The sequence below is a fragment of the Cyprinus carpio genome, chromosome A25 (genome assembly GCF_018340385.1).
Source record: "Cyprinus carpio isolate SPL01 chromosome A25, ASM1834038v1, whole genome shotgun sequence".
Taxonomy (NCBI): domain Eukaryota; kingdom Metazoa; phylum Chordata; class Actinopteri; order Cypriniformes; family Cyprinidae; genus Cyprinus; species Cyprinus carpio.
In genome coordinates, this window is record NC_056596.1 from 9,218,794 (window position 1) to 9,243,273 (window position 24,480).

General features: G+C 37.4%; 1 protein-coding gene across 1 annotated transcript; it reads left to right on the forward strand.

The window, feature by feature from the left end:
- The first annotated feature begins 57 nt into the window (after positions 1–57).
- Positions 58–24,201, forward strand: LOC109107507 (protein O-mannosyl-transferase TMTC3-like). Its single transcript, XM_042715377.1, has 14 exons — positions 58–210; positions 1,655–1,877; positions 1,959–2,177; positions 3,772–3,871; positions 5,040–5,155; positions 7,620–7,792; positions 11,406–11,658; positions 15,070–15,218; positions 15,301–15,421; positions 15,646–15,757; positions 17,279–17,382; positions 18,536–18,705; positions 21,050–21,280; positions 22,988–24,201. Exons 2-14 carry the CDS (start codon positions 1,689–1,691, stop codon positions 23,850–23,852), a joined length of 2,802 nt encoding a protein of 933 aa, XP_042571311.1. The 5' UTR covers positions 58–210; positions 1,655–1,688; the 3' UTR covers positions 23,853–24,201.
- The last annotated feature ends 279 nt before the right edge of the window (positions 24,202–24,480 follow it).

Here is a 24,480-nt window from a genome sequence, read left to right on the forward strand (position 1 = left end):
ATCTATCTACACATTTATTTAAATTACATTGCTGAAAAATAAAGTCTTAACCAGTACTTTGTAATGCTATACTTTTATTCTGCCAAGCATTTTGACCCGGAAGCACTCGTTGGGTCCTTGTTAATTCAATGCTTTAGATCGAACTTGATGCTTCAGCCAAAATAAACACACACGTTCTCTTTTCATTTAGTTTCTACCAGATATGACAAGGTGAGTTGTCCATGTGATTATATATTGCTGATCACTGAGGGCGGATTGAGAGTGATTGTAGAAGCCAGTGCAGAATATTTGGACAAGCTGAAGTTAGTCTTGATCTTTGACCAGATCAGTGTCCTGTTAATTTAACCCAGTTTCTTTTAATCATCACTACATACATCACCACATAATTACCTCGTTATTAATTAGTAATGGATCTTGCATTGATGTTTTTCATATCTGTAATGAGCGAATTATTCGATGAATCTTAATGAACAGCAAATGCTAACTGATAGCTGCGCCTTCGGTGCTCCGCTCATCGCGCGCAGATTATTGAATTATTCTGATATTTCGATTGATTTATTCGTTTATTTAGGTTTGCAACATAGCGGCAAATGTTCGCAATTCAGTCAGTTGATTTAAACAGTGTTAGAAAGGTCATGGATCATTTCAAGGGATTTTTAAATTATATTTTGCAGGCATGAAATGTCATCGAAATTATTTTAATATTGAAAGGCATGGACATTTCTATAATGATGACATATTTGTCTAGCTCTGATCTACTGATAACCAGGTACTAATATTTTAGTATTATTTATATACTCTATTATAACATTTATTAATATGTTGAATTAACTTTTATTTTTTTTATTATTATTTATATACTCTGTTTTGTTATTTTTATTAGATTTAGTTTTTTAAACATTTCTTATTCGTTGTAGTATTTAGTTGTAGTAATTATAATACTTTAACGATTTTTAATAGTTTTAGGTAGAGCTTATAAACATTGTTCTTGTCATTTATAATAATAATAATAAAAATAATAAATTCTAAATAACAGTAACAATTTTTCTGCCTTAAAACAAAAATACAGACAGAACCGTAAACAGTAGAAACATAAAAACTGGTCAGTAGGTTTGAAACATTGGCGATTAAAAATAAATTAGATCATATATAGCACCATAGAACGCAACAATAGAAATGTAAACGTATTTATTTATTCATTTTTTAAAACAAACCATGGAGTCTTTTCCACGATATTGGATTTTTGCCTAATCTATAGCAAATCTGACATGCATGTAGTCAGATGTGGAAGGCTATTGTCAACACGTGAACACGTGAGGTCAGTGCAGAATGAAGGGCGTGGCCTAGTTTACTAAAACCGCTATACTTTCTCGAGCGAATAAGTAATTGCGATTAAATTTGGTGAATTTATGTAGTACATTACTCTGAGAAGACTACAGGACTTGAGTCGTCTCAGCCTGTTGGTGGCGCTATAAAACTCATAAACCTTAAAATAACTCTCGATATGAGATTGTTGGAGTGTTTGACTGTCTTACGTGAATATATAAAGACAATTTTAAACATGCCAGTCATTAGTAATCAGTTCTTCGTAATGAATCAAACCAGTTCACGTATGCTTCTGAATCAAAATGATTTTGTGGTCATATCTCCTCAGCCTTTGCAGTGCTCAATGAGGTCTCACATCAGCAATGGCTGTAGTGTCGTGGAAGGAGATCTGTCTTCTGACTGGACTGGTGGTGGGCTGCTACTGGAACAGCCTGTTCTGTGGCTTCGTGTTCGATGATGTCTCTGCTATCCTGGATAACAAAGACCTTCGTCCCACCACACCACTGCAGAACCTCTTCCTCAATGACTTCTGGGGAACACCTATGTCAGAGGTAACCTTGAAGAACTTCATCTTGCAGACTCACGATGTGATATTTTTGGAGGCTTGTATCCAACCTCGTCTTTTTCTCTAGGAGAGGAGCCATAAGTCCTACCGGCCGCTTACTGTGCTCACCTTCCGCCTCAACTACCTGTTCAGCGAGCTGAGCTCCTCATCGTACCACCTCCTCAATGTGGTTCTCCACGCCGTGGTGTGTGTCCTCTTCCTCCACTTCTGCCGCCTGCTCTTGGACCGGAACACCAGCCTCATAGCGGCTCTACTGTTTGCTGTCCATCCCATCCACACAGAGGCTGTAAGTTACTGATGTTATATCAGATGCCACCTCATGGTGGCAGTAATAGATAGTGCATACTATAGATTACCATGGAAACACTGTGTGAAATTGAGTCAATATTTGTTTCCTATTTCTTATGTTGTCCTTTCTTTTTAAGTGAGATACCGCTTGTTTGACAAGTTCATGAGGGCAAAATCCTCAGAGAAGGTGACTGACCTTGTAGCTCAATGCAGTGGTACACTCTCTGATTAGAGTACATTACTATAGGACTGGTGATTGTTTATCAGGTAAAGATCTGTGCTGCTAATGAGATGGTTGAGGGGGGGGGGATCAGTCCTCATGCGGGTGACCTAAGAACTGGACTGTTAATCTGATCTTAGTCTTTCTCTAAAACTATTATAACCTCTACCACAGGCACAGTGCTTATCTTTAGACCGACTGTAGAAATAATGTATAGTACATTTCTTTGCATAAAAAGTTCCTGCCTAATGGGATTATTTTATTTATTTTTTTAAATATACATATATTTTTTTTTTTTATATTTTTTTTTTGACAGTTTTTTTTTTTTATGTATTTAATTATAAATATTTAATTGTTTTTGATAAATTGTCATTTTTTTGTTAATTCTTTTACATTCATGCATTTAGCAGATGCTTTTATCCAAAGCAACTTGCATTGCATATAGTGTATACATTTTATCCATTTTTTATTTTTGTTTTTCAGCAGCTGTTGCCAAGTATCTTCACCATGTTTATTGTAAAAGCTAAAACACAGTAAATACAGATCTTTTGTTTCCCAGTATCAGATTTATCTAGTTTAGCAGTTCTCAGGAATGTATCGAACTCCAGTTCTCTAACTTTTGCTACCAGAGTATAAATCAGACACGCTATAAAATGGCTTATCGCAATCTAATTTAAATCTGCAAATAAACAGAGTTTAGGAGGAAAATTTGATAACGTTATGACGTTCAGTGAATGAGAAGTATTTCAAGGTCACTAATTAAATAAACAAATTTGTGACACTGAGCATCTGAACTCCTCAGAAGGTTAGAGCTTTTGCTTCCATTGGAGCACAAGATGCACATCAGGGTTTACACAATCTTGAGGTGGTCATGCAGTCTGAGTCCTGCAGTCATTAAAGCAAAAGGGGGGCAAACTCAATACTGAGAAATTCTAAAATTCAACGTTTCACTCAAATTTTTATGCTGATACTATGCAGTAAATTAAAGTTTTGAACTTTCAGACTCTACTGTATATAACAATTAAGCATACCATATGATTATTTTATGTAACTCCTTGCATTATTTTCAGCATATATTCTCACAGGTTGAATGAAAGGGAGAAATAATTTCTGTTTTACAGTTATGATTGATTGCTTAAAACTGGTTCCTCTTGCACCTGTCACAAACCTCGAATCCAATCTCCCATCGTGGCATAATAAGAAACCTAACTGTAAATACACGCTTTATAAGAGATAAGATTTTATGACATTTCTCTTTACATGCATCAGCTTGACACATATTGGTCAATTGGAAATCCACCTGTTGCGAGTGTTCAGAGAAATGCACGTCGAGCTGTTGAAATGTTTAATCACATTCCTTTGCTACATGCAGGTGACAGGTGTGGTTGGCAGGGCTGAGTTACTGTCTTCTATTTTCCTGCTGGCTGCTTTCCTGGCATACACCAAATCAAAAGGTGCCGATCACTCCATAGGTAAGCGTTGCCATCGCATAACCACATAATCCATGCATGCATGCACGCTGCAACAAGTTCATTCCTAGAACACGACACGCAAGCTGCGACTCGCCTCCCATTCAAAAGCTCACGAGCTCCCCACCCAGAAGTCCTGAGTACACAGCTCCAGTTTCACAGATCAATCAAATTGGCATGTTGTTTCTGACTTGATGCTCTCCACCACAATTATTATGTTATACTGTCAACCTCCCACTGTGATTCTTGATATTTTTTTTTAACAGAATGTTAATCCCGTCACAATATTTTCATTATTACCTTTTCTATGCTGTGATGACAAGTGATTATTTTCTTATTTTATTGGGTTTCACATTTCTTTTGTTCCTCTAAAACTAGTCGTCGCCTTAATTTTAAGGTGTAAAAGGAACTGCACGACTGAGTAGTGCATGCAAGTGTTGTATAGAATGCTAAGCCAGTGTTCTTTAGGTCATAATACTGTATGACCTAAAATAGACCTCATTAATGTCTCCGGTGGCATAGTGCCAGGCAAGCACTGCATTTTTGGTGTTTAATAACTCTCAATCAATAATAATAATCAAATTATGATATACCAGTTGTTAAATTGAATTAGATGCAGTATTTGTAGAGAAAAGCTACAATATTGTGGCATTTGGTTTAGAATTCTGTATATTGTTCACATTATTTCTGTTATTTTCGGTTCACATCTCTATGACTGTTGCGTCACATCTCACAACACAAGCAGCATCAATTAAAAACCATCCCAAGATCACTGAGTTCCTTTTCCATTCTGTTGTTTTTGAACACCGTCGTGTGAACGATTCATTCTGTGCTGCCTATGTTGGGAAAATCAGCATGGGTTGGGAAATCATATTGTGATAATTAATCATGCTAAATTAACAAGTTAAATTGACAGCCCTGTTTATATAAAATGTTTTTTTCTGCGACTCTCTTTAAAAGACTTGTGGGACAGGATTCCCCAGCCTCCCAGTGAAGAACAACACCAGGCTGTTTTCCTTTGCTGATCCTTCATCCACTTTCTTAATTTTGAATGATTTGAAAAATGAATGTTTGAAAAAATGCATAAAGTTATGCATCACGCACATGAGATGAAGTCTCAATTCAATTCGCTGACCTGCATCATTGCTGTGTCCTCAACTTTCTCTTTCAGTATGGACTCCCATCATTTCAACCGTGTTCCTGGTTGCCGTTGCCACACTATGCAAGGAACAGGGAATAACTGTCATTGGGATATGCTGTATTTACGAGGTGTTTGTTGCCCAAGGGGTAAGTGTGACATCTATTTATTGGCTTGTAAATAAGGACTTGAACCGAATATGCAAAGTCAATAGGATCTGTTTTGGGATCAAACGCTTATTTGTTAGAAAAGGAAGTCTTGCTTTTAAGGGAAGTCATAAAACATTCTATTCTTTTTGATATTAAAAGCCCTATTTTGTTGGCAGAAAGAGGGAGAGTGAAACCGCTACCCAGATGGAAAGACTTGATGTGTCCTCATGGGGCACAGCCTTGCATAATGACACTTCTGTCTGTTGGTGTCACTATATTGACAGTTTAATACCAAAAAATCTCTTGAAACAAATGAATCTATTAGTTAAATGCATATTGTTGTGGAGGGATTGTTTTTGTAAAAATGAACGCAAGACAAATAATTCGGTTTGTGGTATCAGTGGGACCAATTTCCTGTAGCGACGTGTCGTAATAATGTAAATCATATCAGTTATAAAGCACAAAATCCATCTCTCGCAGTGAAAATGAACCCGTTTCACTCAAACGACTTATCCATTGACGTCTCGACTGTCATGAGCTCATTTAATGTGAATATAAAATTCGTTTAAAAGCCCAAAGGGCATGTCTGCATTGGGTTTTTCGAGGAAGGGTGTGAAAAACAACACTGAGGCATCTGCCGAGTGATAACCAACAGCTTATACAGGTTTCTTATCTGATACAGCACTCAGTACATTCAAAACATGCAAGACATAACTATTTTGTAAGTGACAGTTGAGTAAATAACTTTGGGGGGAACATCTCTCATTTCTAATGGCAGTGAAACAAAGCGGCAAAGTCTCATAGTTTTGTTAACCACAAGTCTTACCAGATGTGAAAACACCCTGTTGCCTGTTTCATTTAAAACGAGCTGCAGGATTTCAAAAATCGAAATGTTTTGATGCACTGACATTAGTTATATGTCGTACACATTGCTTGACAAAGTCATTAAGGACACCGTGTCCCATTAACGAGTCTTTTCAAATACATCTCTGTTGTTTCCAGCTAGCAGAAGATTAGCATCTATATTTGAATATCAAGTAAAAGCTACTCAACGGCATTGTGTTCATCCTGTCCATTAGTGTTCAGTCTTTGCTCTTTCGACAGCCTTCCATTCACTTTGCATCATGCAATTGAATTTTTACATAATGGACTGTGGCATAATCCTCTAATGTGAGCTAGCAACTGAATGCAAGCAGCTGTTGTTTCTGACAATTCGATGCCTTGGATCTTTGCTCCATTTACCCCATACGCAGCCCTAAGCTATGCCTCTAATTCAGCCCATATGCATGAGTAGCATTTGGGCTTTGATGTTTTGCTGAAATACATGTACCTTAAGGAATTACTGTAATTGGCCTAAGTCATTACAAGTGCAGTGTGTAAACGATAATGTATTAAATGTAACGTTGATCTAATGCATGCAGAGAATGCCAATGTGGCATGTGAAAGTTTTGTTGCAGCGGCCTCTAACGTAGCTTTCAGTGCATTTATCAAGTGAAGTATCTTTTTTTGTTTGTTTTTTTTGGTCGGGACTTTGGTCTAGTGGTTAACCTGTTGGCAGACACATAAAGTTGTGGTGGTCAAATGGGATTTGTGGGGTTTCATTACGGTATGTGTAGTGTCTCCCCCTGTCATTATTTGCTGTCTTCTCTCCACTTTTGCGGTGAACAAAAAATGGAAAAAGCAGTAAGCATTATGTAAGAATTATACAAGAAGGTCATGTAATTATTATTGGTTAAATGAAAACTACTATATAATATTGTACATTTATTGTAAATGTATGTTTTATAAAAATTGAATTTTATGTATTTAATTTATTTTTATTTAATTCTAACTAAATGCAATATTGTTCAAAAGTTTGCACTTTATTTAATGTTATGCTTGTGCTTTAATTAATACTATAATTAAAAAGTGAACATAAGTGACAATGAAGACATTTAGAATACTACAAAAGATTTTTGTTTTAAATAAATGCAGTTTTTAACTTTCTTTATCAAAGAATCCTAAAAATAAGTATCTCCCAGAAATTTTAAGCAGCACAACTGTTTTCAACATTGATAATAAGAAACGTTTCTTGAGCAGCATATTAGAATGATTTCTGAAGGATCGTGTGACATTGAAGAGTGGAGTAATGATGCTGAAAATTCAGCTTTACATCACAGAAATAAATGACATTTTAAAATATATTACAATAGAAAACAGTTTTTTTTAAATGTAGTAATATTTTACAGTATTACCGTTTTTACTGTATTTTTGATTAAATAAATGCCTTGGTGAACATAAGAAACTTTCAAAAACATTTACAACTCTTAAAACTTCTGAATGGTAGTGTATACATATGTGTAACAATTTTCATTTAATTCAATCAATATACATTTGATTTTGTTTATTAAATAAATAACACATTTAATAATATATTTACATGTTAATTATGTTTTAGATATAACTATTTACTTCTGTTTTACAGTTCACTCTGCCCATGCTGACTGACACCCTACTTCAGGTGTTGAGAGGAAAAGATGGTTTTCCCTATGCTGTCCTCCAGACCCTGCTGAAGCTCATTGTCCTGATCATCAGCACACTTTTGCTGGTCATCGTCAGGGTGCAGGTCATTCAGTCCCAGTTGCCAGTGTTCACCAGGTGAGATTACAGTAAAACCTCTGTCATGTTTTATACAGTCACTGTAGAATAGCCAATAAACAAACACTACTCTTTATGTTAGGGGTTGCTATGAGAAAAAAGAAAAGTGTATATATATATATGTATATATATATATATATATATATATATATATATATATATATATATATATATATATATCCTTTGAAATATTTCCCCATCCTTTAATACAGCCATTTTCAACTGTTGCTTGTTTTGGGTAGTTTCTGCGTTTAGTCTCCTCTTTAGCTGGAGAAATTCATGTTTAATTGGATTTAAATCTGGAGACAGATTTGGCCAATCTAAGACCTTCCATTTCTTTGCCCTGATAATCTCTTTGACTAAGCTATCAGGGTGTTTTGGGTCATTGTCCTGTTGCAATTTGAGACATTTTCTTGAACAATGGTAGCCGAGATGTTGTTGTACACTTCTGCATTCATTCTGCTATCACCATCATTCGTTAAGTCATTAATAAATTCGAGAGAGCCTGTTCCAGAGCAGCCATGCATGCCCAAACCATGACGCCACCTCCATGCTTCACAGATAAGATGAGGTTGTATGCTTACGGTTATTTGCAGTTCCTTTCTTTTGCTTTCCCATCACTTAAATAATAGATCATCTTTGTCTCATCTATCCATAAAACTCTCCTGTGACTCACCTTTGTGCTTTTTTGCAAACTCTTATCTTGCCTTTCTATGTTTGCTGCTGATCAGAGGTTTGCATCTTGCTGTGTAGCCTCTGTAATTCTACGTCAAAGTAGGGGTGGGCGATATGGAAAAAAATATCCTAACACGTTTTTTTATAGAAATATCACGATTCAAGTCTGAGCATTACAGCCAAACTAATTTCCCCATTATAAAGACAAAGCCTTTCAGTGTAAAAAACAAAATAAAAGAATGGCAGATATTTAGGCCAAAGAGGGCGAAGATTAAAATCTTTGTTCTTATTTTTTAATAACAAAGATAAAAGAATGACAAAGATACACATTACAACTACAAATAATATACAAATAAAACAAACCGTGCTTTATTTTTTCAGGTACAATAGGTGTATTTAGCAGGAGCATTCAAGAAATTGAATGAACAAATATAAAAATAAAACAATATATAAACGGATTCCTTCCTAAATTTCTTCAGTCAAGAGTAGCATTGAATTTTCTCTGTGTTTTGTTGTTTAATTACCGTTAAAGGAATAGTTCACCCAAAAATAAAAATTCTTTCACCTGTCTGTCAATTCTGTCATAGTGTTTTATTTTTAACCCACCATTTACTCACTCAAAAGTTATTTTTAAACCTGAATGAGTTTCTTTCTTCTTCTGAACATAAATGCTATTCTGAGGAACGTTGAAAACCAAACAGTTGCTGGTCCACAGTGACTTCCATAGAATTTTTTGCTACTATCAAATTCAGTGTGGACCAGCAACTGTTTGGTTACCCACATTCTTCAAAATATCTTCTTTTGTGTTAAGCACAAGAAAGAAATTAATACAGTTTTGGGCAGCAACTTTTTGGTTAGTAAATTTTTTCAAATGAAATTTTAGGGTTGATCTATCCCTTTAATTAATGCAACAGGAGACAGCTGATCGCTTAGAAAGACGTGTGAGCCAACTGTGTACAACAAATGTAGCATCTCAGCGAATCCAAGAGCTCTGTGTAAAATGCCTAGACATACTCCTCCTGATTATTTTCCCCGGGGAAGATGATTGGGATCAGAGGGAAAAATCCTCTTGGATTTGTCACGGAAACGATCGCTAATCCCCAGACATAATCCACCGACTGTCTCCGGCCGTCTGAATTAGTGTTATCACACGGCTCTCTAGAGACATAGTACACTGGATTAACATACTTTCTAAGTATATTTTGTCCCCGTGCTGTATTCAGGAATATTGTGATAATGTTGGAATGTCCCAGCCAAAACAAAAATATTCTTCTTCCAAGAGATTGGATTTATGACAGGGTTGTGCAAAGACTTTTACTGGATTTTTAATACTAGTAGTTGGCTCGCCCACCCTTCAGACCTCTCTCCAAAGCACACCCTTCTGCGAAAGCCAAGAGATAAACTCCTGTTTGTATCCATTTCAAACAGAGGAAATATTTCATCTTTGGAAAATATTAGCTTCGAGCCTGAAAGGAGCAACATTAACATAGTGAAGACGGAAAGCCTGTGTCAACTTTCTGAATTTAAATTGACATTTTTAAAGGTTTTTTCCCCTAACCTTCAGTTCTTAATGTTGTAGTGGGTTCAAATCCTAAAGAGCATGTGTACTAATATGTATTTTTTGAAGGCTCTCCCAAATGAATAAATGTACTTTAATTTAATGCCTGTCAATGTTTTTAATTAAATCAGGGTGCTTTTGTTTTCTGTTAATGGGTGTCTAGAATCATCATCATCCAGCAAAAGTGCTGTTTAATGCGGTAAAGGCCACCATCAGCATTAAAATGCTTGTGATTCAAAGAACATCAACACTTTATTTTAATTTGTTTCATGAGCCTTATATTATATTATAAATAATGTGAGCCTTGAGATCAGTCTTGCCAACTTGGCAGCATCATTGTTTTGGTGACTTTTCAGTGTGGCTTGGATCCTTTTAAACCTCTTTGTGGTTTCACATGCGTAGGGAACATGATGCATTGCAGAATAATGGTCCTGAGCTGAATTAGATCAACAGAAAATGTTGTAAATTAGCACACTGAGGAATATAAAAATGTTTTGGGGTTTTTTACTTGTTAGGAAATGTATTTCTTGCAGTATTATGTTCTGACCTCGTGTTCTGGGAGGATGTTGTAGGTTTGGGCACAATTCAGAATTCAAGAATGGGCTTCTTTTCAATTCATGAGTGTGAATTTGAATTGTGTGTGTGACTAGATTTAATTCGTAATGACAGTAAGTTTACTGAATTGGAATCTCTAATTTCAGACTTTAAAAAAAAAAAAAACTTTCAACCAAGGCTGTTGAGCCGTTTTTTGTTGTTGTTGTTTGTTTGTTTTTTGCTGTGATTTTTATTTTAAATTATTTCTTAAATTTGAATATCAGTTCTATTTCTTATTTGCTACCCCAATTCAAAATCAGGAAATTAACTTGAAATTAAAAAGCATTCTCGGTTCAGTGCTGAATAGTGTAGAATGTTGAAGATTGTAAGAATTCAAGTTGTGTTCAGTTCCCTTAAGCAGGTCAGATCTTAACACAATGAGGCACCATTGTGTTCTATTGAATTTACACCCAGGAAATGATTATATTTATGATACTGGTTAATGGTTCACAAACACTTATTAGAGCAGTTCACCAGTCATTCTGAAGACCTGAGAGGAAAATATAACATATTGAAAGATATATACTAAAATAAGTTTTTATAAATATTACCTTTTAAAAAATACTTTTATTCTGCTGTGTATAAACCATAAATCTCCAGTAAGCAACCAAAACGGAGTGCTTTTTGAGCTAATTGATTAATTGATATGTTGAAACATAAAACCTGCCTTTTCTTATCTGTGTATTTCTTTTATCAGTAAAACCTTTTAAAAATGAACACTATCTTTAAGTGTGGTATGTCTTAATGGAGAGGAGTGCTCATTAATCTTTTGCCATCTATCATTAGGTTTGATAATCCAGCTGCCGTCAGCTCTACCCCAGCTAGGCAGCTGACCTTCAACTACCTCCTGCCAGTAAACGCCTGGCTGCTGCTCAACCCCTCTGAGCTTTGTTGTGACTGGACAATGGGCACTATCCCCCTTGTGGAGTGCCTGCTGGACCCTCGTAACCTCGCCACAGTGGTATTTTACGGCATGTTGAGCATCCTGGCTTATCAAGGCCTTTGGTACGGCCACAGCTCTGCAAAGATCGTCATGATGGTACGTTTGTGGGACTTTTTGTTTAGTGAAAATGCATTTCTGTTACCATGACTTAAATGAGATGTTGATTCTTGTGTTTTGTTTTTATTATAGTTTGTTCAAAAGCAGCTTGAATGCCAGAATGGATTGCCAGAATATAAATAAACCTAGTGCTCAATTAAGTATTCCTAATGGTATAGTTTAAGCTAAGACAATCATTATGTGATCAAAATAAAAATAAAAGATCTGGCTTCGTTCGTCTTCGGAACACAATTTAGGATATTTTGGATGAAAACCGTGAGGCCTGTGACTGTCCCATAGACTGCCAAATAAAGTGTCAAGGTCCATAAAAGTTATGAAAGTCGTCATCAGAATACTCCATCTACCATCAGACGTGCAATCTGGGTTATATGAAGCGACAGAAACACTTTGTAAGCGAAGAAAACAAAAATAACGACTTTATTCAGCAATTCCTTTGTCAACAGTCTCCTCTGTGTCTCTCCATATCACCGTGTGCTGCGTATGCTCTTCTGTATCATCCACAGTCTATGGGACAATCACAGGCCTCCCGGTTTTCATCCAAAATATCTTAAATTGTGTTCCGAAGACGAACAAAGCTTTTACGGGTTTGGAACGACATGGGGGTAAGTGATTAGTGACAAAATTTTCATTTTGGGGTGGAGTATCCCTTTAACTTTTTCAGTTCATCAGTTAAGGACTATTGTTCTTTTTTCACTTGAATAAAGTATTGTATTGCAGTTCCTGAAATTTCTCCCCAACTGATGCACAATTTGAAACTGATGCTCTTGGTGAGTGAATTAATTTTGGACCCTATTTGTCAGGATTACGTTTCAGTCACATCAAATCAGTAATACAATCTGACAACATAATTGCTATTTAAACTCACTCTAAAAACATGTATTTTCAGGCTGGTCCAGTTTGTATGCAGTCCTGTGGGAACTAAAAGCCAAAAAGGCGATTGGCTGTTTAAACTTAAAGGAAGTTAAAGAAGGCACTTAATTTCTAAACATGCACGTGCGTCACTCACAACCTTTCATTATAAACAGATGGTAATTACTACCCAAAATGGGACATTTTTGGACAAGGCGTTAATCATTGAGTTTCAACTAAAAGTACACCTTTTCAAACCCACAGTCCAATGCAATCTGGACCAAATTATAATTTTCTTTTTTACACAGCTTCTGGAAAGTGTCGCGACTTACAGTGCATGAGTAATGTCATCTGTCTGAACACACAGAATTCCCCCCTCACTGAACTTGTGCAACTATGTGTATTTCATAAAGTGTTCATTAAATGTTTAGTTTCACACAACATTTTCTTCTTATCAGTTCACAGCCAAAATAACTGTTTTTCTGTCCATCATAAAAGATGTTATCGTATTATAGTCTGGCACTGCAGCTCCGATGTCTACATATGTTCGACCACTGACTAATTCCATGCTAGCAGGAGTTCACAATGTCACAGTTGAAATCCGTTTGTCTTATGTGTTCAGCTCTCCGCTCGTTTGTTGTGTAACAGCGGCGTGAACTCTTCATCCGCGTCTCCACGCGCTGTCAACAGAGTTCGGTGAACTTCCTCGCTCTGTTGGCAGAGGCCGCCCTTTGAGACTGGGGGGCCACAAATCATTATTAACGGATAATGTGTAAAGAAGAAGGGGGGAGGGGTTGAGGATTAACATTTTGCTCTGGTCCGCATGGTTATGAGACAGAGAACAGGTTGCGTGAGGATATTGGTCCGAATCTGTTTTATTTGGCCACGGTTATTAATTTTAATGATTCCCTGTGCGCAGACCCTCGACACTCACTCTGAGCAAACAGGAAACACTTTTGTTGTGAAAGTTTGGCTAATTTGACTGTGAAGTTTTTTTTCTGTGTTGCATGTTCCAGAGCAACCAAACAGCAGCACACAGCGCACAGCTTATGATAACTGCAGACAAAGCTCTTGTTTGTGCAGAAACGTCTTTCATCAAGATTGCATTTTGGCCTCTGAAGCATCAGGCAAATTTGATAAATATGATGTTCCCCGTACTGCTGCTTTCGGCTCTTTTAAATCCACCCCTGCGTAAGCAACACATGACGGTTTGGTTCTTGACGCACTCTGAAGCTGCTGCCAAAACCAATTTCTCAGATTGACTTTCAAGACTGCACAATGTGAGATGAATGCCCCTGTTTTTCGGGATGCTCGATTAAAAAGGCCGCCTCTTTACAACACCCTGCGGTTTACTTGATGATAAACTCATAAATACAAGCAGGCTTTGAAAAGTGACTCTTCTGCTCATAGAAAGGGTGAGATTTAGCCGTAGCTAGACAAAACAAAATTAGTTTGTTCTTCAAAACAGGGTGTCTAAGGGCTGTGCCCTCGCAGGGGTTCAGCGTTTCAAAAAATTCTGATCCATCACCTTGTCATAAGGTGCTTTTCGTAAACAAAACCTATAATCCCAATCTTACATCTTGTGGCCTGGCATGCATTGTGCAAGACAGGAGTGTTTGCTTGTGGTTTTGATGAGAAGGACCATGTTTGAGGAGCACTGCAATGACATGTTCTCATTTGTGTTGAATCAATCATGTCTGTTTGAACATTTCTACCACTCGGAGAAATTATCTCGGACTGTCGTGATTATGTGGCTCGGTAGTTTTCTTGCACTTGGCCTACAGGTCAAGCATGTATAATTGAGTTCAGTTCCAGATTAATCAAACTAATGGTCTTGGTTTCAGACAAAGCTTTATGAAACCAGAGTAATTAGCATTCAGACCTGCACAAGCTTGTCTGAACCAAACAATGAGAACATTTAAATCCAAGATTTTTTGCTTATGGAATTTCTTGGTCTACCAGGCAGTTTTTGTGCCCACTCAAGGTTGCCACTTAGACAAATCCCCAGTTGAACTGCCAGAGAAACTGGCGTTTCTACTTCCTCTCATTAGATTTCAAAGAGCGAGTGAAAAAAACAGGTCATTTCATAATTGCTGAATGGGCAGTGATTTTCATTTTCACATAAGGTTCCAAGGACTGCTTCACAGATGAAAGAAAAGATTTTTCTCCTTGGAACGGACCCCTGGTCATAAGCTCAAACATCCCATGTAATTTAATGTGTTATTGCTGAAGATCAAAAGGAAGTTATGTAAATAACATATGATAAATGTCTCTAGAAGGCATCTGAGATATGAACTGTGCTTTTAGATTTGATTTATTTTAGAGTTTATTCACTGTTGTGAAAGTATTTTGTTGAGTGTGGAAAACTACACCGTACTATTTTCCTTTTTATTAACTGATTAATGCACTTTCTTTTAAAGCAAGAAATATGTATGTAAACTGTGTTTGTTAGTTTTTTTTTTGATAATTCTCAAAGAACCACAAATTATTTGTTTAGTAGAAATATTTTCATTATTTCTTCTGTCTTTTTGTGTCCTTTAGGCACTGTCGCTTATCGTTCTTCCTTTTATCCCTGCGTCCAACCTGTTTTTCCCTGTGGGCTTTGTTGTGGCAGAAAGGGTCCTGTACGTGCCCAGCATGGGATTTTGCATTTTGGTAGCCCATGGATTTAAACTCCTGTCCCAAAGAGGGTAAACTTCCTCTAAACAAATATGTTATTCCCTTGAAATGACTTGTTCAGAGACTCACTCCCTTTTCTGTGACATTATCCAGAGGCCTAAAGAGAATGTCTTGGTTGCTCATGGGAGTTCTTCTAACAACACACGCCGTGAAGACTTTCAACAGAAACTGGGATTGGGAGTCCGAATACACGCTTTTTACATCTGCACTGAAAGTATGAACATGTCCAAGGACACGTTATTCATTTATGGATGCACATCTGGCCACAGGCTCATACATATTTTATGCTTGCGTTTTGAGATCATTACTTTGAATAAATCCAGCCTTGAATCAAATGATGAATCCAGGCGTTAACAAGAGTACAATGAAATGATGTCTGGAAAATATGATTTGTAATGTCAGCCTGGCCTAAAACATTTCAAAAACGTTTCCCTCCAGGTCAACAGGAACAATGCAAAACTCTGGAACAATGTTGGACATGCTTTGGAGAATCAGAACAGTTATGAGAGAGCTTTGAGATACTTCCTTCAGGCCACAAGAGTACAACCAGGTAATTGACTATTTTAGATTTAGATCTTTTTAAGTTTACCCTAGCATCTTTCAAGTAAGCGTTACAATTTTTGCTTGCATAATTGTGCATGAAACAATTTAGAATTAGGATTTTATCCATTGGGAATTTATTGGAGTGGGAGCTGAAACTGCTTCCTGGGCGCCGCAGCAAAAAAGGATGCCCACTGCTCCGGGTGTGTGTTTATGATGTGTGTGTGTGTTCACTACTCACTGTTGTGTGTGTGTGCACTTGGATGGGTTAAATGCAGAGCACAGATTCTGAGTATGGGACACCATACTTGTTGTCACGTCATATCACTTTTGGCTATTAGTTTAATCTTATCCAATAGTCCGTGTGTCCATCAGCAAAAAGAAAAGTTGTGTCAGAAGAATAACAATTGTTACATTTTAATTAAAGATTATGAAAACAAACTTTAGCACCAGAGAATCATTCACAATAACAATACTAAGAAAGTAAATGAGGCCAATCTTAATTTATGTTGACTTGAAGTTGTTTTTACAGAGTCATTTTAGGCAAATGTGCTAAATGAAAATGATAGTATGTCTCTGGTGAATGATTTTTTCACCACATTGTTTTCCACAGAACCAAAATAGTAAACAAGACTTCAATGTGTAATATTTCCATCAGTTCTTTCAAAAATAATTGGCAGAGGAAGTTAACTTGGAGCTTATTTCAAACAAAACTCACCATTGGGTATGTTGTTTTAGGGAGGTGTTGGAAATTCTCCCTTATTATTATAAGTTTGGAGGCATGTTGGTAAAGACAATTTCAAATTGTGTATAAGCTAACAAGTAGTTTATGTAGTTTTTCTTGGGACTGTATGAAAACATTGGTGTATAAAACTATTTTCGCACTTTAGTTTCTTGAGAATATGTGGATTTAAGGATTTAGGTTTTCTATTGGCTTTTCTGTACTTCTGTCAAGCTACCTGTGAGGACGATGGCTGTGGCTGCCAAAGGCATTAGACTATTGACTTTAATTGTTTAAGTTATGTTGGTTTATTGAGCTAATGTGACTTGAGAGATCCAACACCCAAGATGTGTTTTTCCTGGATTAACTCTGCAAGCACATTAATGAATAAGGAAATCCTGGGCAGGCTATCTATTCGCGTCAGTTTGCTTTTCATTACAAAAACTCTATACCGCTTGAGTGTGGTCAGGCGAGTCTTAGAAAATGGTGGTAGCATTATCAGTTCTACACATCAAAACCTACTGATGCTGTTGGTTAGCTCTCTGTTGTTTGAGGTTACATGTGCCACATGGCTATAAAAGTTTGTAAAGGGAGCACTTTCACAGGACATGCTTTTCCTCTTCCCGGTCTTTCCCGCCATTTCTCATCCCAACTGTGTATTAAACTGGTCAGCTGCCTGTAACGGTTATTATTTTTTTTGCAGTCAAGCCGTATGATTCATATTCCACTATCTACTCTTTCTTTTGGGGTTTACTCTCTGCTGTTTTTCTGATTTATGGCTCTATACTAAACATTGTGTCCTCTTCTAAGATGACATTGGGGCCCACATGAACGTTGGGAGAACCTACAAAAACCTAAACAGGTCCAGAGAGGCAGAGGAGGCATATCTAATTGCGAAATCGCTTATGCCACAGGTATGAAATTTTCTTTATCAGAAAAAAGAGAGAGATTTGTTTAGGTTGTCAACAAACTTTGATATGAACGATAAAATACCTTCATCTCCCAACCATGATGATCTTTTAAGCAGTATTCTGTTTATTGGTAGATCAGTGCAGTTCAAATATGATTTGCAGTTCAGCACAAGAAAACTTGTTACCTCCTTTCCTGTTCTCCTGTCCTACTGCATTCCCCTGAGCCAAATGCAACAATTATAATTTTGCACTGCCATTGTGTTGCACGGCACAAATCAACATCCTATGTTATCTCAAGATAAACTATCACTGCCTGAATGTTACAAAACGAAACAAACTCATCTGTAATTTTAAAGAAGGTGATCAAATTTTAAGGGAAGTTTTGGGCTGTGAGTTATTGGCTCACAGGGACTGTTAAAAGGTCTACGATCTTGTTCCCCCTTTCTCTCTTTTATATAAATAAAAGGCTAAAAAGCCCATAACTAAAGTAAAACACTGTCTAAAGCTGTATTCGGATGGTAATTGTTTCTCATGTGGACATCTGTAAAAACTAAAGTTACATGGCACCTCAGTGATACTGTAAAACTTATGGATCCAGATGGCGGTTTATTCACGGTGGAGAAATAAGTTTTGTGATCCTATGTACCAGGGACATGATTGTCTGCTGTAAATAAATAAGTTTTGTGATTGATTATTTAAATCACAATAGCCAAAAATCGGAGAAAAAGAGATGGCTATAGGTTTTTTCATAAATAAGAATAAACACTGTATTAGTGTGCGCATTTAAACTTTGACAGTGTTTTTGTATTTTGGAAAAATGGACCAAAACATTTTAACTGCATGACTCAGTGTTTTTCTGCACTACACATCTTTTAATTCCAATCTAATTATCTCTAGAAAGTGAATGCACATAGCAAACCGTGGTTCATAGCTGTGATGTACTTAAGGCATATCGGCTATATAAAAATGGTTTTCATATGTTCTGCTTGCCTTTTTTGAAACCAAACTTATGGCCTTTAATTTCACATGGTTCTATATTTCATGTTGGAATGTACAGAAAGACCATACTGAATATATTATTGTTATAATTAGACTCAAATGTGTGTAAATGTATATGCTTAAAACCTTGGCTGACCTTTCCAAAACATATTGGCAGATCATTCCAGGGAGGAAGTATGCAACCCGTGTGGCCCCCAACCATCTGAACGTCTACATTAACCTGGCAAACCTAATTCGGGCGAATGACTCCCGCCTGGAGGAAGCCGACCAACTCTATAGGCAGGCCATCAGCATGAGACCGGACTTCAAGCAAGCCTACATCAGTCGGCAAGTCTCCATTCATGCTGACAGGGTCAAAAATGTGTTTGTGTACTTGCATGCTTGCTGACATGGCCAAATAAATAAAACGAGTTGTAGTTCAGACAGTATTTTGGTTTTTATGAGGTTGAGTCATGTTTTTTTTTTTTTTTTGCCCATGTATACACTGGATGATGTTCAAGAAATACAATTTTGTCAAAGAATTGAGCACCCGTGTCTTACAATTTCACACCCATCCTGGACTTTTTTTTTACTGTCCGTAAGAAAATATTTCTCATAGATATGAACTGAAATCATGTGCTTTAGTAAGAGAGTATCAGGGTGTTCGCTGTTTTTGTAAAATTTTGCATAAAGTGAAAATTTTCTTAGCCTTCAAACTTCTCTCTACATGTCTCATCCTGTTAATGAAATGTTGATCAGATAAGCTATTGAAAGTGGATTTACTGGAATGCCTTGGTTCTCATTAAAGGGGTCACATGATGTGATTTAAAGATTTCCTTTCTCTTTGGAGTGTTACAAGCTGTTTGTGAATAGAAATCCCAATCCCAAAGAGATATTCTTTATAAAAGTTAAGTCTTGTCCACACCCTCCTAAAATGGCTCGTTTAAACGCCCCCACATGTCTACGTCACTGTGTGGAAAGATTTTCGTAAAGCTGCCCAAATGTTCATGCAAAGAAAGAGGGCGTAACTTTATTGTTGCTGTTGCGGTCACTGCCGCCGCCATGTTGTGAAGACGCTGTGTGCTTCGTTGCGAGAGCGAAAATACTTTGTTTGGGCTTCTAACACGACTAGAAATCAGTGGTTAAGTTGTATTTACAACACTGTTCCAGAACAGTTCAACCCAAATATTCAGATGTGTGCAGTACATTTTATGGAAGACTGTTTCCTGATACTGGGAGAGTAGACTACAATGTTGGCTGTTCTATCTCACAAACTATAAATATGTTTTCAAATTTAAAGGATTTGCCACTGATGATTCAAAGACAAGTTTTGAGCAGTTTAGAGAGTAGTGCTTGTTATTTGTCATTTCTCCAATCTCAAATGCAGACATGGTTTTTTTGTTTACGTGACGCAATGCAACGCTTAATAAGACAGTTTAAGTCATTATAATTTGTAATTATATCCCCACTGGATACAACAAATACCTCGTTTGTAATGGGTTTTATTGGTTTTGTCTCATCGCACCTGTGTTTTGACGATTTGTGCTACCCTGTCAGATTTTGCTACCTCACATTAAAACAGATGGTAGCATAATTTGGAAGCAAGATCCTTTATTAACATGTACACCTACCCCAGCAGTTCTCGATTCCAGTCCTCGCGCCCCCCAGATCTGCATATTTTGCATGTCTCTCTTTGTTAACACACCTGATTAAGGATAATCAGCTCATTAGAAGTGAACTGTGTGCATGAATTGTGTTCCCATTGACATGGTCCCTACACAGTGTTCATTACTCCCTATTTCCTGAACAAGGGAAATCTGTTGAAGTTTACCTCATTTCAGAACATTCATTCACGGATTTGAAATGGTGTTCATTTTTACATATTTACAAGTGTGACATCATATACCTCTGTAAATAAATATAATTTAAATTCACATCTCGCACACTTCAATGCACTTGGAATGAAACATATACGTTCGCTTAGAACTGGAATAATGGCGGAATATCCAATGATGTCCACTTCGCAGGGCACTTACGTTCGAATAGAACAAACGTCTGAAACTATAAGAGAAACATACAAAATGTGCAGAGCAGGGGGGCGCGAGGACTGGAATTGAGAACTGACTTACCCCAATCCTAAACCTACCCTTACAGTAGGATAAATACAGTGTTGGTAGCATGATCTGATAGGTAGCATTATTTGTTAGAACTCCGGGACACGTCATAACAGTATGTTAATGGGTGTAACATTTCCGTCACACACTTGAGGTATTCGGCCAATCACAACGCACTGGATAGCTGGCCAATCAGAGCACACCTCATTTTTCAGGCCGATGAGCTTAGTAAAAATCGATGTGTTTCAGAAAGGCGGGGCATAGCGGAGAAACAATAATGTATAGTATGTGGAAAATAATGTGTTTTTTGATCCTTAAAACCGCATAAACACATTTCATTACACCAAATGCACAAAATAATGTTCTTTTTAGCAACATCATATGACCCCTTTAATGTCAGAACTTCTCTTAGCCACACTGTGAAAAGAAAAAAAACTAAACCAAAACCTTTGTATTACTCAATGTATTTGCTAAGAAAATATTGTTTAAAGAAACTGATCTTTCTTGTTGTACATATGATTTCTGAGATGTCCTGTGAGAGGTATTCCAAAAATGTCTTTGTTTCTTTTAAAACTCAGAGGGGAGCTTCTGCTGAAAATGAACAAGCCCAGTGAGGCCAAGGATGCCTACCTACGAGCGCTGGAACTGGACCATACCAATGCAGACCTCTGGTACAATCTGGCAATTGTCAATATAGAGATGAAAGACCCCTCCGAGGCCTCTGAGACTTTAAATCGCGCGCTGGACCTGAATCCACGTCACAAACTGGCACTGTTCAACTCGGCGCTTCTCATGCAAGAGTCAGGTATGTGGGCAACGGCCATTTGAACCAAGAAATGAAATTAGATCATAAAACGTAGTGAGCTACCTACATAAGCTGCTGCCTTCTTAGCATCCTAACCAACATGAAATAACATAAGTGATTTGGAACGCTCTACAAGGGCAGCAATTTTTGTGTGGTATGCAGACAATCAACTCGGACTTGATTCTAGTGGAGGTTGTCGTTAGCATGTGGCTAAGCTAAAAGTGGAATATTCAAAAAAAACATACTTTTCAGGATTTGGTAACATGCAACTAAGCTATATACAAAATGCATACATAGAAATATAAAGACAAGTAAAATATTTTAAGTACACTGCGCAGTTTTTCATTGATATCCTAAACACATTACGTTAATTTATAGGCAACATTCCGCTCGCTTCATCCACTATCTTGAAGTCTTTGGTTGCTTTCTATGTGAAATATGTATACTATGATGCATTCAGCTTTGGCTATGCATCTTTGGCTATGAGACATAAGAGTCTGCTTGTTAAGACATCAGGAGCGTAAGCCAAGTTTTTAAACCTATGGATTCTTTGCGCACCACCTCAAGGTTAAAGCAGCAACCTCTCACTTATTAATGTGGTCATGTTCTCATGCCTAAGAGTGTTAGCGTTTGATCCAAAAGCAATACATTTAAATCGAATGTGACTCAGTGACCCTAACTTTGAGTTTTATGCCATTTTTCATAGATTCTTACAGTTCGAGTGAGGCAATAGTTTGTCATTTTTCTGAGATTAGCACACCTACGCTGCTGCAATGCAAATACTACGAATACAACGGCTTTATTTGCACATGGTTTTAGGCCTGTTGTACAAACTGTTGTTGACTTATGTGACTGAGGAAGCATTTCGCAATCAATTCACAGTTTTTCTTTCATTCGGTTTTGTAGTTGTGCCCATTCACATTTGCACTTGGTTTTCAAATAAAAGCTCATTTGTTTTAAATGTAACCTGCTTTCCACAGTTTCCCCACTTTTGGCCCACAGTAGTTATTCTGAACAGTCTTCAAGGGATGATAAAAAGCTGACCGACATTCCTTACCCTCCTTCTGACCCGTTGAAACATAAGATGGTGAACAGCGTAGATCTTGTTTGAAAGCCAAATAACCAAGCCAAAGTACTAGAGATAACAGTATCAGGCTTTTGGGCACATTAATCAAAAAAAAAAAAAAAAAAAAAAAACTCTATCATTTGGACAAGACCTTAATTTATTATGACTAAATACATTAAAAAAATTATTCATGTAGGTTAACGTCACTTAAATAACCTATATATTTGAATATGCAGTATTTACATTTATTTGACTTTAGTTGGTCAAAACATTTAACGCTCCAAGGACATCTGGTGACAGTACTCTCTTGCCATTTGTTTTTTGGTAAGGTTGCTTTATTACAAACTTAAATTAAAGGAAAAAAAAGCTTCCTTTCCCAAATTCACTTTAATTGTGTGGAAATGTTTTTACAATGTGGTATGAACTACTTTTGTGCTCCATTTAAAAAAAAAAAAAAAAAAAAAAAAAAAAAAAAAAGAAACTTAAATAGGATGCAACTTACATCAACATCATTAAATGAGGACAATCTGGGTTCTCCTTAATTGTTTAGCAGTTCAACTAATCACTTTTGTTCATTTTTGTTTTTGAATTAATTTAATTGTAAAATTTGCATTAATCCTATCTCCTAATGGTCTTCTTTAACAGGCGAGGCAAAACTTCGCCTGAGGCAAACCGTCGCTTTCTCACCTATGTGAAAGAAGAGCCGGATGACGCGAATGGCTATTTCAACCTGGGCATGCTGGCAATGGACGCTAATGAGAACGAAGAGGCTGAGCGCTGGATGCGGGAGGCCATTCGACTGCAACCTGGCTTCCGTAGCGCTTTGTTTAACTTGGCCCTGCTCTACTCTCAGTCCCAACGTGAACTGGATGCTCTCCCGGTGCTTGAGGAGCTGCTGCGGTACCACCCAGAGCACGTCAAAGGCCTGATCCTCAAGGGAGACATCCTTATGAACCACCGTAAGGATACGCGTGGCGCAAAGGCCTGTTTCGAACGCATTATGAACATGGACCCCAGCAACGTGCAGGCCAAGCATAACCTCTGCGTGGTGTACTTTGAAGAACGGGAGCTCCAGCGCGCCGAGCACTGTCTGGTGGAAACGCTCGCTATGGCCCCCCAGGAAGAGTACATCCGACGGCACCTCGCCATTGTACGCAACAAAATGGCAGCCATGAGCGCCGCGGGCCAGCCGATTGCACCGACAGAGAGTGGTAGTGCATCAGACAAGCAGCAAGATCAACAACCACAGGACAAACAGGAGGAGGAGGAAGGGCAGGGAGTTGCCTCAGGAGCAGGGGAGGGGTCCAGGAAAGAGAAGAATTTGAGGAAATCCTCCCCCAAAGAAAGCGTCAGCAGCCAGGGCCACGGCCAATCAAAGAAGCTGGATGCAGGCCAGCCTGACAAGCGGACTAAGAGCAAATCCACAAAAGAGATTAAAGATATAGAAAAGAAAAGGGCGGCAGCCTTGAAGAGACTGGAGGAGATTGAACGCATATTAAGCAGCGATTAGCCTTTGTTTATCAACCACCACCACACTATTTTTATATATATATAACTAGTTAAAGTGCAAGAATGAGACTCCTGTTGTTTTTTATAATTGAGCTCTCGATTATGCATGTTTTGTTATGCTTTTGTTTGATTGTTTTGTGTGTCTTTTATATATTGTGTGGTATACCTCCTTTTCCCACAGCTTTTAATTATGTAAAGCTGTTCAGCTGAAAAGGGAAACCAGGTGTACACTCACAACATGCGCTGAAAAAGCACAAAATTAGGTACTTTTTTTTTTTTTTAAGAATCCCTACTTGAAAAAAAAAAAAATCACATTTTACCATATCATTTATTTATGATTGTCTATATTTGAATCACTGGATTAGTTTTTTGTCACTTTCATGTTTTAATTTACCATACCACTGGCAAGTATTACTCATGATCACAAAATAAAAAAATAATAATAACAGCCAAGACCATTTTATAGTAGTGCCTCTGGGTGGTCTGTCACATGCCTCTCCCTCTTTGCATGACATCACTGCACTTCCTCCAATTATCTGCTGCTGTTTTTCATGTGTCATTATTGCTGTTGTTGTTGTTGTTTTAGTTTTGACACCAAATGGTGCCAGGGTTTAATTATATCCTCTGAC